The sequence below is a fragment of the Pimephales promelas genome, chromosome 19 (assembly GCF_988280905.1).
Source record: "Pimephales promelas chromosome 19, fPimPro1.hap1.1, whole genome shotgun sequence".
In the NCBI taxonomy this organism is placed as follows: domain Eukaryota; kingdom Metazoa; phylum Chordata; class Actinopteri; order Cypriniformes; family Leuciscidae; genus Pimephales; species Pimephales promelas.
The window spans coordinates 17419222-17434608 of NC_142787.1; the positions used below are offsets into that span (position 1 = coordinate 17419222).

The following is a 15387-nucleotide window of genomic DNA, read 5'->3' on the forward strand; positions in this document are numbered from 1 at the left end:
TGTGAATCTTTAAACTGGAATGTTTCTTGAGAAATGTTTTCAATTCTCCTTACAAGCTAATTCTAACTCCAATCATAATCCCACATGATTTGATTGTATTGTAAACACAAAAGCAAAAACAAAACCTTTGCCAAATTTTTGACATCTTGTTCAATTTAAGATCAGGTTGTTTGGGCAGACTAAATTTAGTCGTTCTATTTTGGCATTAAATGAGTTTACTGCTCAAGCATGCTATTTCACTGAAATGTAGATAATGTCACACATTTCTTCATCCTCCCTCTTCAACACCAACAGGAAATTCTTACCACACGTAGTGCCGTGTGGATACAAAGTAGGCTTGTTAATGCAAAGTTCTTCTGCTCTTGGCAGGAATTGTCCTATTCAGAGCATGATTTCTGTGTCCGCCTTTGAATAGAGGCAGTGCATGAGCACTGAATGAAGAGAACCCTTGTAAATAAATCTGTTCTCTGTCACTTAGTCCTGCTGCACAAGAATGACTCAGATTCTAGTCAGATGCACCAGTGAACACCTTTAAAAGTCACAAAACATGATACAAAAGATAATTTAGGAATGTTCAGAACACTCCCTCATTCTTTCTACAAAAGATTAAAAATATATATTTTTAGATTTATTATTAGTGCATGACATGTTGTGCTTCCACTCCAATCTAAAACAATTTGTTCATTGAGTGAATCTTTTAATATCTTCATTAAGATATAAGAATGAATAATATGAATTGTAAATGAAGTGCATTCTATTAGTGGGGCTTGTAGAGAAGGGGCTGCCCTTGCTCCTTCACTATCCGAATTGCACCAGGCAGACCCCAACTTTACTGATGGATAAACTTTTTGTTAAGTTCGTTGCCTCAGGAACGCTCCTTCTGTTTGGGATCGTGTGTATTCTACTTCTAACTGTACCTATACATGAACTGAGAGAGCAGCCGCATTACATGGTTAGTATTATTACTTATAAATTCTTGACGATTTTCTTTTTCTTTCTTTCTTTCTTTCTTTCTTTCTTTCTTTTTTTTCTTTCTTTCTTTCTTTCTTTCTTTCTTTCTTTAACATTTGTATGCAGGTTATCTTGAGTAGAGGAAGGCATGATTTTGGCAAATGGTACAAAGAGGAATTGTGGTGTTTTTGCAATATTATGTGTTTTAAGCGCACACTATGCTAGTTGTGTAATGGGTAATTTATCTCTCAAAGTAGATCTGAATAGTACTTTACCTGTATTTGATTTCACATTCACCCCCAGATGCTAATAATTCATATCCAATCTCTGGGTCATAGACAATAACATCAAATCTGAAAGACAGATCCTAAACCACAAGTACAAATCTAAAATTACATTATAAACAGATACTTAATGAAGAGAGTGGATTGGAATCCACCGCTGCTTCAATGTATAGGGCTATGTAATGATGAGTAATTATAATCAAGGTGTTAATCAATATTTTTCTTTCTAAATGTCAAATGAGTTGAATGACTTTTCTAGGCTTGTGAGATTTTACTTTGTTATAGAAGTTATAGTGTGATTACTGAAATGTTCTTTTCATGTATTTTCTAATGTCTGTATTTGATATCTGAATGCAGTAACAATGAAAATAGAGAGAAAAAGGGATTTGTTTTGTGTTTGAGAAAGGTCTCCAATGTGTTAAAACATAAAGGGGTCTTTGAAGCCAATAGATTAAGGGACCATTTCTTTGTTAAAGTCTTACTTAAGTTACGCTAAAGTTTAGCTATCCTTGAGAGAAAGAAGGCATCATCTTGATGTTTTAAGACGACTGTCCTGTTTATAGTTAGAGCCTGGCCAAATCCAACCTTGGAAAAGCAGTGCGTCGGTGTGTGTGTTAGTCTTCTTGGTTGCAGGTTAAGGAACCACTGCCATTACTGGAGATTGACTAAGTTGTTGTTCTGGACATAATGTACTGTCGCCCAGCAACCCAAATCTGCGACCTGGAAGGTCCAGTCCGTTCTAACACATGAACCCAAGGCATCATAAATCCTTTAACGTAATATGAGACTACCCTACCCCACACCTAAACCTACCCATCACAGCGCGTGTTATATTAACGATAACGGGTGCCATGTGCGTAGTATAGCGGCGTTTTGTCATATAGCATCACCTATATGATGCTAAAGGATGAGAATGCATTGGAAGGTCATGACGTGTCTCTGAGTTTCAGCTGCATAATCGATGGAGATATGCTTCTGTCTATCTGTATATGTGTGGAAAATTACTATGTTTATCTATTTCTTAGCCAATGAGAATCATTCAATGTGTAAGCAATGACGTAGCTTAGACCTTGGAAATGGTATAACTGGTGTGATCTTTGTAACTGTAAAAAGGCAGCCTATGAACTCCTTTGAGAGTCTTGAAGCTGACTGAATGAAAATGGCAAACTATTCAGTAAAACTTTTCTTTAATTTTTTTTTATAATTCTGACTCTGGGTCTTCATTCTTCATATCTGGTTCTGGGTCTGTCACTGTATACCCCTTACACCTCCACAAGGTAAACATTGAGAAGTCATCGTGTTTCTTGTGAACCCTGGAACAAATAAAGAAGAAGACTCAGAACAGTTTGTTATATCAGATTCTTCTGGGAACTGGGTCTCCAAGAGTGTGTCATCAGTCACCAGGTGCATGTAAACCCCTGGGAGCTGTGGGTAAATAACTGTGTGAGGGCACAGAAACACATTTTGTACAAATACTTATTCTATTATACTGGATACATGCTGGGCGTTCTCAGAATATAGTGGTTTCTGTGAATAAATCACTGTCAGAACATCTGTTATGACAATACATTAATCACATACTAAAAAGCAAATTGAACATGGATTTTTAAACTTTTCTCTCTCTCTCTCTCTCTCTCTCTCTCTCTTTCTCTCTCGCTCGCTCTCTCTCCCTCTCTCCCATTGCAGTACGGGATTGTGCTGGACGCTGGCTCCTCACACACAGCCTTGTACACCTACAGATGGCCAGCAGACAAGTTAAATGGCACAGGCGTAGTTGCCCAGCACAGCGAGTGTCATGTTAAAGGTCAAAAGACTTGGTGAAATTCTTCAAAAGTACAGGCAGATAAAGGGCGAACAAATTTACTCTACAGATAAACATCTAAAGCAGAAGGCATCGTAAGCATGTTCACAGAAAAGCACTTTGTGTTCCTTTGGCGCAGGAGGAGGAATCTCTGCTTATGCTGGTCAGCGGGGTGCAGCAGGCCGCAGCCTCGAGGCATGCTTGAAGGAGGCCATGCGAGACATTCCCCCAGATAGACATCACCGCACCCCTGTGTATCTGGGGGCCACTGCTGGTATGAGACTTCTGAAGTGAGTGTGTTTTTCTTCTTATGTTACTGAAGTTTTGAACGTTTTTATGCATAAAAATAAATATTATTTAAAGGGCACCTATTATGCCCCTTTTTACAAGTAATAATGGACTTGGGTGTCCCCAGAATGTATTTGTGAAGTTTCAACTCAAAATACCCCACAGTTAATTCATTATAACCATTCATTTTTGGGGCATGTTTAAAAATGACCTGTTTTGGTGCATACGACCTTAAATGCAAATGAGCTGCATATCCCCGCCCTGCCTTTGGATGAGGGCATCACTTGCAGACCTATGGCAGTCGGTAAGCAGAAGGACTGAGAGAGTGAGAGACCCGCCGTTTTGAATGTCATTCAGCCGAACATGTTTGAATCGGAATATATAAATAGTCTCTGATCAGACCCAGATGACGAAGAGACTTCGGAAGAATGAACACAAATGAGAATGGACCAGTACGTTTTACTCTGTACCCTTTTTTTCAAGTACGGTTATTTGATACATTTATGCATTTGTAGAGTTGTAATCGCATCCCCTTTGAAATTATGGATGTGCAACACACACAGACACAAACACAAACACTAATGTTGGCACAATTTTTTGAAACTACAAACACATACTGTGATAAAGTTTGCTACGTACAAGCGAAATTACATTTATGCAAGGGACCTGTTGCGTCATGTTTACTTGTCATACAGGTGCTTCTGTAGCAAATGTGAGAAGATGGCTAACTTACAGAACAAGAACATATATGCAGTTTTTCATATAATATCTTTAAAAATATATATATTTATAAACGTGTGGTTACACACTATACAAACAAGGTTTAAATTATATACACAGACATCCTACGACGACGACAACTTTAGACACATTTGTTGTTGAATAGGCTGACATCGACTGAAATTACTATTTGCTCAAAAATCATAGAATACACTTACTGTTACTGAAGGTGACGTTGGATCGCAAACAGTAGACGACGATCCACACTTGAGGATTAACTTTGAAGCAAGACCTGCTTTCAATTGACACTCCTTCACAAAACAGTCAGTCAGAAAATGATTCGCTCAAACATAAACTTATTTACGAAGGAAAGGCGCCACTTAAACTTCCAAAATACAATACATCCACTGTGTTTTCAGTGGATCCGATGTCAAAAGTACGTGAAAACTACTATGTATGTCATTATTGCATTCCATCCCACAACCAAACACTTATGATTCTAGGAGACAATACCGGCTGTCGTTGAAACAATGGAGGATGGTGTACAGATCACCGTCTATGCCACAACCACACTGTCAATCAAACCCCTTGCTCAATTCTACGTCACAAAGCGCTGAATCTTAGAACAGCTCATTCTGTGACAGTGCATATGATTTATTGAGATTGTAAAAAAAAAACACTGGGGGATTGATAAAAGATTTAAAATGATACTATATATGGGGTGATAGCATCTCCAGAAACACAAAAAAATAAGTTTAAATATAATGACGTAGCTCTGTTGCCCGCCCACGGGCGATCAGAGTGGAGGAGGTTAAAACAACCCAGAAATTTTTTGAGGCATGCTTGAAAATGCCCTCATTTTGCACAGCTTTATGTATCAATGTTCTCATTCAGAAAACACAAACATATCATAATTAACACTAATGCCACTGTGAACTCAAATAGTACACATTTATCCATGTGTAAACATTAAGTATAGCAAAACTGATGACACATCAATCAGAATCTCAGGATACTAGGCCCACAGGTGATTGGGTGCCTTGGAGAATGGGAGACAAAGAGGAACAGGATATGAAAGGAAAAGAGAAATGATGGGGACAGGGTCAAAGGAGATTTGTTCCTGATGAAATATAGTGCAGTGGAGTTGTTTGGGTATTTGTTAGGTTGTGTGTCAGGGTTGATGTGGACAGTACTTGAGTACTGTACTTAAGTAGGCTACACTTTTTGAGTATATGCACTTTACTTGAGTATTATTTTTTTCTGGAGCTCTTTTAATTTAACTTCACTACATTTGAAAGACAAATATTGTACTTTTTACTGCACCTCATTTCTCTCAAGGTCCTTGAGTAGAAAGTAACGCCAGTCAGGGGATGATTTTGGTTGGAAATGGAAGTCGGGTTGATTTCAGAACCCGATTGATGTTGGTTTCTGACATCAACCTGAGTTTCATTTTCAACGTTGGGTTTGGTCGTCTAAATACAAATTTTGTCATTATTTTGGAGCACACTAGCTTAAAGTTAGCAGTGCAGCTAACATAGGCCTACTAAAAGCCAAAAACATTTTAGAGACTTTAAATAGGGCACTATTTGGGGTGATTTGAGATTATTTTGTCTCTTTTGTCACAATCAAACTTTAGTATTTTAGTCTCAAATCACCCCTATACCCTCATATTATCAATATTGATTTTATTATATTCAATAATAAAGATTATGATTGTTAGACTAAATAATAGACTAAAGTTTGATTGTGACAAAAGAGACAAAAATGTGTTTTTGACTAAAATATTTTGACATTGACTTTGTACAAGTTGGTGCGTGGTTTATATTGTGTATATATTTGTGAGAAAATGTTGAATTATTGTGTGTTGGCAATCGAGAAATAGTATAACAATGTCAAATACTCAAAGAGTTGTCATGACAGACATTTAGTAAGTGTCCAAAACCCTTTTGGGGCCATTGTAGACTATATTCTGTCAATAAATATTTTATATGTAATAATTGTTGTCTGTCATTTGCTTTTGTATTTTTTTTTTCATCCTGCTCCAATACATTTCATTTTCTCTGTCTTTTATTTTCTACAGAATTACCAATCGCGACAAAGCATTTAAGGTTCTTCAAGAAGTCAAACAAAAAATCAAATCTTTTCCATTTACCTTTCGAGGGGCAGTCATTTTGAGTGGTCAAGAAGAGGGGGTTTATGGTTGGATCACTGTGAACTACCTCCTTGAAAACTTCATAAAGGTAGCTCTACTTTCATTCTGTTAGAGTATGATCTTTTCTCATCAGTGAAAGTCAATAATTAGTCACTTCTTTTCAAAACAGAGTTCTAAATATTAAGCCAGTGTCTTGATTTGGCTGCAACGCATTGTCACCCCAAGGCATCACCTTTGACCATGCTTCAATATTTGACGCTTGCGATCCTACGGCGTCATTTAACTAACGCTAAAGGAAAGCGTTAGTTAGATTTAGGTCAGGTTAGGTTTAGGTCTGCGGTTAGGTTTAGGTCTGGGGTGGGGGTAGGGTTACACGCGATCCTAGAACGTCATCTAACTGTCGCTAAAGGGCGCCTAAAGTATAGATATGTACTGTATATAAAGGCTAGATGTGTTACGGCGGAGTTTCCATCGTCATCACCGGCGGAGACAAGCTGATGTGTAAGATAAGTGGTCAGCACGAACACAAATACTCTTATCTCGTTGAAATCTTGACAGATTTACCAACGGTTTGGTTTCTTACAAACGTTATTAACGTGGCGATAATTATCTGGATGATTATTTATTTACACACTTTTTATTCATTAGTATGCAGTGTCATAACTACATCTCTGACATTTATAACAAAACAAACCGTTTGAAAATCGGTAGAAAGTTGTGCAAGTTATGGTCATTTCATTTAAACATACCAATAAGTGAGCGAGCTGCCTGTGACAAGATGGCCGCCAGGTGCAGACGTCGACCTCCATTGGCCAGCAGCGTGGACAACATATCTAGCCTTTATATAGATGTCTATGGCCTAAAGTGTCAGATATTGAAGCATGGTCAAATGCTTCCCAAGGGGTCAGGTAGATGACACCTTGGGGGTGAGACTGGGCTGTGATTTATGGTTACCACAGTTTCTCAACTGCTGGGGCCATCTAGTGGCCGTTTTCTGTCTTTGTTTATTAATTTCTTTCCACACTATGTAGTATGGCTATGTGGGCCGGTGGCTTAACCCTGGCAGAAAAACAGTCGGAGCGCTGGATTTAGGTGGGGCGTCCACACAGATCACCTTTGAGACCCCAGAGAAAGTTGAAAACGAGAGAAACCATATGACCTTGCGTCTCTACGGGCAAGAGTATTCCCTCTACACACAAAGTTACCTGTGCTTTGGTAAAGAAGAGGCTCTGCGCATGGTCCTGGCCTACCTGGTTACAGTATGATGCATCACAAATCAAATGATACTGCAATATACTGTATGTTATGAAGACACTTTTTTTCATTGGTCATAAACAAACTTCTTTGGATTCATTTTGTCCTGTGAGTAAACACTCATCTAGCATGTCTTAATTTCAGTCGCAGGGTAATACTAGCAAAGTGTATCATCCCTGCTACCCATCTGACTTCACTGATGTCTTCAAGCTGGAGGAAGTGTTTGACTCGCCTTGTGCAGCATCTAGGAGACCCAAAACGTATGACCCTCAATTGTGGATCAGAGTGCAAGGCACCGGGGACTACCAAAGCTGCCTTGGCAACACTTCTGAAATATTTTCCTTTCACTCCTGCCCCTTTTCTCAGTGTTCCTTTAATGGAGTTTTCCAGCCCAACATCAGTGGGGGATTCATGGTGGGTGAGGGGCCCAGAAATGGTCAGATGAGTTTAACAGAATAGCATCTTATGCATTTCTCTTTCTTTCAGGCCTTCTCTGCCTATTTCTTCACTCACAGTTTTCTCCAGCAAAGTACAGGGATAAAGATCAGCACCTCTGCTCAGCTAGAGGAGGCTACACAGGCTGTGTGTAATATGACCATTGAAGAGGTATAAGTTTTAAGTGTGTGTGTGTGTGTGTGTGTGTGCATATTTGTGAGAATATCACCATTTGCCAATAAATCAGTTAAATCGCATAATATGTCCATGTAACTGATGAGGTTGTAATTTGAGGTTGTAATTTGCATTACAGCAATGAGAATTTGAGTTTTTTTTTAATGAAAATATGACAATGAAAGGCCTAAATAGGCCTAATATGTATGAGAAAGAGATTTCAGGGTGAAATATTAACTGGATATTTTTAGAAGGTTTATGAGATTGACAAACATATAGTTGTAAAAAGGTGAGGTACTGCTCATAAAAATGTGTACTGCTTGTGATAAATACACTGCCGCATTGCATATCTGAAGTCCTGTAAATCTAATTCATATCCATATCTCCTGTTCATTATAGATGACCAAGAAAGCCCCTGACTTGAAAAAATATCTGAAGGATTATTGCGCAGTTGCAGTGTATATACAAGTTCTATTGCTTAGGGGTTATAGCTTTGATGAACATTCGTTCCAAAATGTTGCTTTCCAGAAAAAGGTGAGTATATCAACATGGTGATACAGTATACTTGTACATAATAGAACTTCTGAATTAGGCCATGACATTTTTTCCAGTTTGCTGCTGATTAAAATGCAAAATTTGACTTTCGATCTCTACTCAATGTTTTAGGCAGGTGAGGCCTCTCTGGGCTGGGCTTTGGGTTATATACTCAGTGTGAGCAGTCTTCTTCCAGAGGAACCTGTGGGGATCAGGAAGGGCTTGTGTCCTGCGGCATGGATCGGTTTGTTGATTCTCCTAACTGGCCTCCTCATTGCCACCGTCTGTTACATGGCTCTCCTAGTGATCCGGAAGAAAAGGAGAAATAGAGGTGTCTCATAGTGCACTCTCATACAGTTATTTTCTGTGTTTTGTGTCTTTACAATAATCTCCACAAAAAGTATTAATGCATTCCAGTAAACGGTCAGTGATAATGTTGTGATAATATCTCATTTATCAATTTAATATCTAATTTATTGTTTTGCCAAATGGTTACTGAAAGATATGATTTATGTGCATCAAACCATAAAGTAATTTGAAGTTCAATTCACGAGAAAAGGAATTAATTCTAAATGCTATAATATGAAATATCCTTTATTACTATGTTATATAATTTGATTCTATCACTGTATTATTGTACATTCACAGTTGTATGTCACTATTTTAACAGATTTCAGTTGATTTCATAGTCTTTTTTATATACTAATCAACTTTATTCAATGTCTTTATTATTTTTCTTTTCTAAGAGAAATGTCTCCTGTGTTTTGAGTCTCTATTTTTGCCCAGTTCATATTTGTCTTCAGTTAACGTATAAAAAATGCATGGCATTTCACCTGTTTCTCAGATTGAATGAATAAATCATAATGTTAATATTTCACTTTAATTCAATTCATTTCAGATGAAGGTTTCTGATATGCCAAACATCTATGTTTTGGAACTCTATGTTTTTTTTAAAACTATATTTTACTATATTTTAACTGAAATTAAGCAAAATGACATTGATTCTGACTGTCTGACAGAAAGAGATAACATTTATTGTATTGTTATTTTACAGTAGTAGTAGGCCTAATCATTTTTTTAAACTATGCTTATACCATTGACATCATGATATATTTAATTTATTTAATAATACAAATGTTCTTTTTGATGATAGGTGGGCTATTTAATCGCTTATAACAAAACACCAGATGATGGCAGTAAGCAACTGCTCAATTCAATGGCTGGCACGTAAAGAAACGCGATCCCACTGCGCATGCGCACATCGCCTCCCTTTATATCATAGCCATTGACATGTAGAACGCTTTGGCATTTTAGCTAAATCTACTTCAGTTTTGATTTATTTCCAGGTTTAAAGAGATGTCCGAGCTTAAAGCTAGTGTATCGTGTTTTCCGCAGTGTGCGGAAACAGACAATATCAAAAATACAGACGATATCAATCCAGAAACAGTACAAAACACTAACACCAATATTTCTCAGGTTGAAGAAGGTGAGTCTATCAGTTGAAACCCTTCAAAAACTTCAAAAATGCCGTCATATGGAGTTTATTTGCATCGAATGTTTGTGTTTGAGTTGTTTGAGATGGATTCATGGGTGGTAATAAAGCTTAGCGAGCCAACAAGCTAGGCTAGGCTAAATATTAATACCCACATTATTCACCTTAAACAACCACCACAAAAATCCCTTTTGTAACAACAATCTTTTGTTTAAGTAGTGCATCGGCTGAAAATACACGATAAGACAAAACACGGGGGGTTAATGAAACAAAACATCGTGTAGATCGGTTAATTCGACGATCAAACAACAATCTAGCCAGATAGCTAATGTATTTTAGCCTAAATTAAATAGCTGCTGGTTTGTGCAAATTTAAAACTTTTTAGAGCGTTTTCAGTACTAACTAATTCGTCATTTATGTAAAAAAAGTATTGTATCAATAATGCGCATTTTCTATGAGACAGCAATACAAACAAATAAACATTAACTCCAAATTTATATTTTAATGCAATATTAGCATCCACAAACTTGGAACATTTTGTGACTGAATTGTTTGAACTGAGAGAGTTAAACGACACATTCAGGGAACAAACTGTCCTGTCGTGTGAATTGACCACCATTTTATGCAAATAATGAAGATCACTCTTTCATTTAGATGTACATTGCAGCATTGCATTCATTAAAATATTAGCAAAAGAAACCACAGCATGCACTAGTTGTCTATTTAGTGATGCACAATATAATTTATTATAATTTCTAAAATTAGTTTTTACAGTTTAATATGATACCTAGATTCAGGTTTAACATTTAAAAATATTGGCATTTGACTGTGTGTGTGTGTGTTTTTAATAATTTAAAGTTTTTATATCTGTCATTTATCAGTCATTAATCAGTCAAGCGTAGCATGGAAATAACTATGGGTGCATCCTTAATTCTGTTATGTATTTTTTAAAAATTGACCATTTCCACTAGTTTTCCACCACAAGAACCTTATATACTATTACTAGTATGTTTGCTTACACACATTGAGCCTCATTGAAATATGAAATATGAGCAGAAAGAATTCCTTCGTAAATCATCCTTGATACCATTATTGTGTGAATTGTCGCATTTAGATCAGTCCAACAGTTTATGTGAGCATTAATTCATCTGCTCATGCTCGTCATTTGTTAAATCAATTTTGATATATTCTGATTACCAGATATAATTGTATTTCTAAGAGAAACGTAACAGTACTTTCTATTTTTTCTTGACTAGTATTACTGAATGCCTCACTTTGTATCTAAAATCTATTTCTAATTATAAATGTCATGCCCCATGAAAATCTGATTTGCAAAAATGTGCTAATGAGATCACTCATGCTACCTTGCGCAAACGTACATTCAAGTTATTTCAAACCTTAAAGCAGCTCTGTTTAAATGTGCACACTATTGTCTGATTTTCCTGCAGGGTCTCAGAGTGACAGTGATCTTCTCAAAGGCCTGTTGACGGATAACTTCTGTCATGTGTGCGAAGCAACCCTGATTCACGAGTCTCAGAGAGTTTCTCATTATGAGGTTTGTGAAGTCTTTCCGTTTAAAGTTTATCTCAAAAGGGCTACAGTCACATTTCTAACACTGCTTTCTATGCTACCAGGGGAAAAAGCATACACAAAGAGTCAGGATGTACCTGAACAACAAAGCTAATATGAACAAGACGAGCCAAGACAGCGGAGGCCTATTGGTATGTAACGGATCATACAAAATATGCATGTATTGCTTTTAAGTGTGGGTTAGCATGCTTTAATTCGTCATATTTTGTTCTTTTTTGCTACAGAGAGGTCTGTCTGCTGAGAAGTTTTGCGAGCTGTGCAACATGGTGTTCAGCTCCCCCACTGTGGCCAAGTCGCATTACGAGGGAAAGGTTCATGCCAAGAACATGAGAAAAACCAATCCTCCACCTCCTGGAGGTGAGTCAAATTCAGACCGGAATATATTGAGTCTGGCTCTCCACCATTGTGGGCAAAACCTCTCATAAACGCTTTTCAAATGATTCTACTTTCAGTGGCAGTCCTAGAATCCACATCTCCCGTTGCACTCCCATCAGTGAATGCTGTACAAAACCCGATCAGTCAGGAGCAGAGCGACACTTCTGGTTTGGCCGATCAAGAGGTTGACCTCAGTGACCCCAACAAGTACTGTACGCTGTGCAGCGCTTCCTTCAACAACCCTCTGGTTGCTCAGCAGCACTACAGCGGCCGGAAACATCAGCGGAACCAGGCCCGAACTGAGATGCTGGACCAGATGGGGGAACAGTCAGAACATGGTATAATATATACATTTGCATCTACCAAATTAGTTTATTCATATTCATATTAAAATGAATGAATGGTTTGATTTACTAATATTCATAATAATGTTTTTAAATTATTTAATTTTAAATAAACGCATGTCTGTTCGAATGCGTTTTCGACTACCTATGGAAGTAGTTGAAAGTGGACAAGCTCAGAACGTTTTACACCTGTGTTGAGTGTTGTCTACTTGTGATCGTAATGACCAAAACGCATCTTAATTCCAGAGGTCCTAAGAGGTCATGCTGTATGTAATCCATTAAAGTGAACAGAAATGTTGTAGTCAGTTCACTTATTTTGATAGATTCATGTTTTGTGGGTTTACGATTTGATATTTGCTTTATTTCCTTGTTATTAAACCCTTTTTCTCTCACTATTTTGTTTTCCTCTCACACACTACAGTGAGCTCCCTGACTTGCCCGATTTGCTGTCTGGCACTCAGCTCAATAGAGATGTACCAGGCACACATGCAAGGAAACAAACACTTCACCAAGTGAGTGATGTCATTTTCATTAGTTATTTCATTTGATGCCATATTTTGTCATAGCCACTAGGGTTTGGATCTTGGTTTAGATTAGAAGACTGAACTGTAGCTTTCATTTGCGAAAGGCCGATATTTATCGGCTAGGCCAATTAGTCAGCCAATATTTGACATTTTTGCATAATCGATGATATAACAATGGATTTTTCATGAATGAACTTCCAAGTGAACATTGTCTGAGTTCAAAAGATTTAAAGTAAAAATGAAATCAGAATTATTTACTTATCTTATTTATTTTCTAATTATGCTTTCGTCGATAAAAAATCCTGCCATAGTTTATTTTTGTCTGTTTGAATGTTCTGTAGGTGTTGCAAATTATTATTATTTTTTTTAAATAGTCATAAACATATAGCTGTTACTTCTGCATTTTACTTATTTGCGTATGCTATTAGAAAACCAATATTGGTTGATTAATAGTTTACATGCACCTATTTTAATCCTAATCTGCTTGTTATCAGTCATACGAATAAGAGAAATTGACTTTGTAATTCATATTGGTCCTTAGAGAGAAGAAAGTTATGGATCTATGCAAATCTCAGAAGAAAGTGTATGACTCCTTCCAGGATGAGCTGGCTGACTACATCCAGGTGCAGAAGGCCCGGGGACTGGAGCCCAAAGCAGGGCCCGGCACTGTGGGACAAGCAAGCAAAGTTCTGGATGAGAGTACAACAGAAGGTTCACTAATAGGAGAAGAAATGCCTCATCTTGGCCAATTAATGCCATGTTTTCCGCCTCCTAGTTTCCCTCGACCTCACTGGCCCCCACAATTCCAGTCTCCGGTCCCTCAGTTTGGCTTTGGGGTGAGAGGCCCTGTCCCACACTATCGGCCAGGATATATGCCACAATCCCGTCCTCCATTCATACCCGGTCAACTATATAAAAAAGGGAGGAGCCCTGAGACATGTAGCTCCTCCTCTTTCTCCGGCTCCTCCTATAATAGCAGCAGTAGTGACAGCAGCAGCAGTTACGACAGCAGAGAGAGGAGGAGACGGAAGAGGAAGATGAGAAAGCGAGGGAAGGGCAGAAGAGATCTGGAGGACGGGTCTGATACGGAAAGGAGAGGGAGGGAAGGAGAAGCGGAACGGGGTGAAAGGAAAAAGAGGCTGAAGGGAGACAAGAGAGGAAGTGTAGAAAGAGAAGAGGATAGGAATAAGAAATGGAAGGAGAGAAGAAAAAGAGACAGAAGCTCTAGCGAAGATGAGGAAAGCAGAAGTAAAAGAAGATCAAGCAAGAAAAGTAGGAGGCACGGGGATGGACAGCATGCAAAGAAACAAAAAGAAGAGGAACTCTTGGAGAAACAAGAGGTTGTGGTGCGAAATGAGGAAGCACAGGGAAGGATGGAGGAACACGTGGAGGAAAGGACAGAAACAAAAGATGGCAAACAAAAACATAAAAAAGAGAAGAAAAAAGGAAAAGAGAAGACGAGTCAAGAAGACAACAGGACTGAGGAGGAAAGGCTCTGGGATGAAACTATTCTTGGTGTTTTTTAAAGACTGTTCGATGATGGTTTGACAGTATTGTTGGAATAAAACTGCACGGGACCTCAGAAGAGCACTCAAATCTACTGGACCCATCTCGCAAATGATGCTCTCCGAAGAACTCTTAAGGCCTTTCTTTCATACATCTGCTCTCAATTCCTTTTTATGAAATCAAAAATGAACATTTTGTCAATTGCTCACCCTCATTTCATTTCACGAAAGTAGATGTTTTGAGCAATGTTCATGCTTCCCAATGCAATGAATGTGAATGGAAGCTGTCAGACAATATGTAGACAATACAACTTAATGCATTATATATTTGTGATGTATGGATCAAAATATATGTTGATATTCACTGAAAATATTTCTGTCTCCAATTCCACATATTAAAACTGCTATTCATATTGCCGTGACACTTAAGAACCTACAACGTTTGACAAATGCAAAGCTGTCATGACTCAAAAAGTTTCATATTGCACAAGTTGTTTGAACTACCTGGTACATAAAAGGTGTTTTTTTTTTTTTTTTTTTTTTTGTCATTTGTAGAGCTCGACAGCATCCATCCACTTTCACAGTGTGGGAAAAAAGCTATCCTAAATCTCTCCTTTTGTGTTTCACAAAATAAACAGAGTCACACAAGTTTGGAATGACATAAGGGTGAGAAAATGATGATAAACTATTCCTTGAAATGCTCAGGACTACAGACTATATAGGATGTCTTTAGAGCTGCTCTCTTCTATTGGAGAAATCAGTAGAAATGTTAGACTTTGTGCTGTCTGCTGTGATGCAAAAACACTACATGAGCCATCCACCCATGTATCCTTCAACTTGCTTCATGCTTTGATTAAATAAACCCCTCCCGCTGTTTATGTCAGTATAGATTTAGTATTTATTGTTGTTGTTTTTTTTTCTAAAGATCTCATACATGAATGTTTCCTCGTGCTCATGACCTAAT

The 15387-nt window shown here is 37.8% G+C and overlaps 2 protein-coding genes across 3 annotated transcripts; both read left to right on the plus strand.

Moving 5' to 3' along the window:
* The first annotated feature begins 691 nt into the window (after positions 1 to 691).
* On the plus strand, positions 692 to 9470 carry entpd2b (ectonucleoside triphosphate diphosphohydrolase 2b). 2 transcript variants are annotated; one of them, XM_089123483.1, is made up of 9 exons: positions 692 to 952; positions 2922 to 3039; positions 3176 to 3326; positions 6125 to 6284; positions 7228 to 7455; positions 7595 to 7864; positions 7937 to 8056; positions 8459 to 8593; positions 8726 to 9470. In XM_089123483.1, exons 1-9 carry the CDS (start codon positions 743 to 745, stop codon positions 8933 to 8935), a joined length of 1602 nt encoding a protein of 533 aa, XP_088979609.1. In that variant the 5' UTR covers positions 692 to 742; the 3' UTR covers positions 8936 to 9470. The 2 variants fall into 2 exon arrangements, with proteins under 2 accessions (XP_088979609.1, XP_088979610.1); XM_089123484.1 differs by lacking the exon at positions 692 to 952 and having other exon boundaries at positions 2949 to 3052.
* A 94-nt stretch (positions 9471 to 9564) lies between these two features.
* Positions 9565 to 15301, plus strand: zmat1 (zinc finger matrin-type 1). Its single transcript, XM_039687974.2, has 7 exons — positions 9565 to 10079; positions 11534 to 11640; positions 11720 to 11806; positions 11900 to 12032; positions 12128 to 12388; positions 12816 to 12906; positions 13460 to 15301. The coding sequence occupies exons 1-7, from the start codon at positions 9950 to 9952 to the stop codon at positions 14442 to 14444; spliced, it is 1794 nt and encodes a 597-aa protein (XP_039543908.2). The 5' UTR covers positions 9565 to 9949; the 3' UTR covers positions 14445 to 15301.
* Positions 15302 to 15387: the final 86 nt, after the last annotated feature.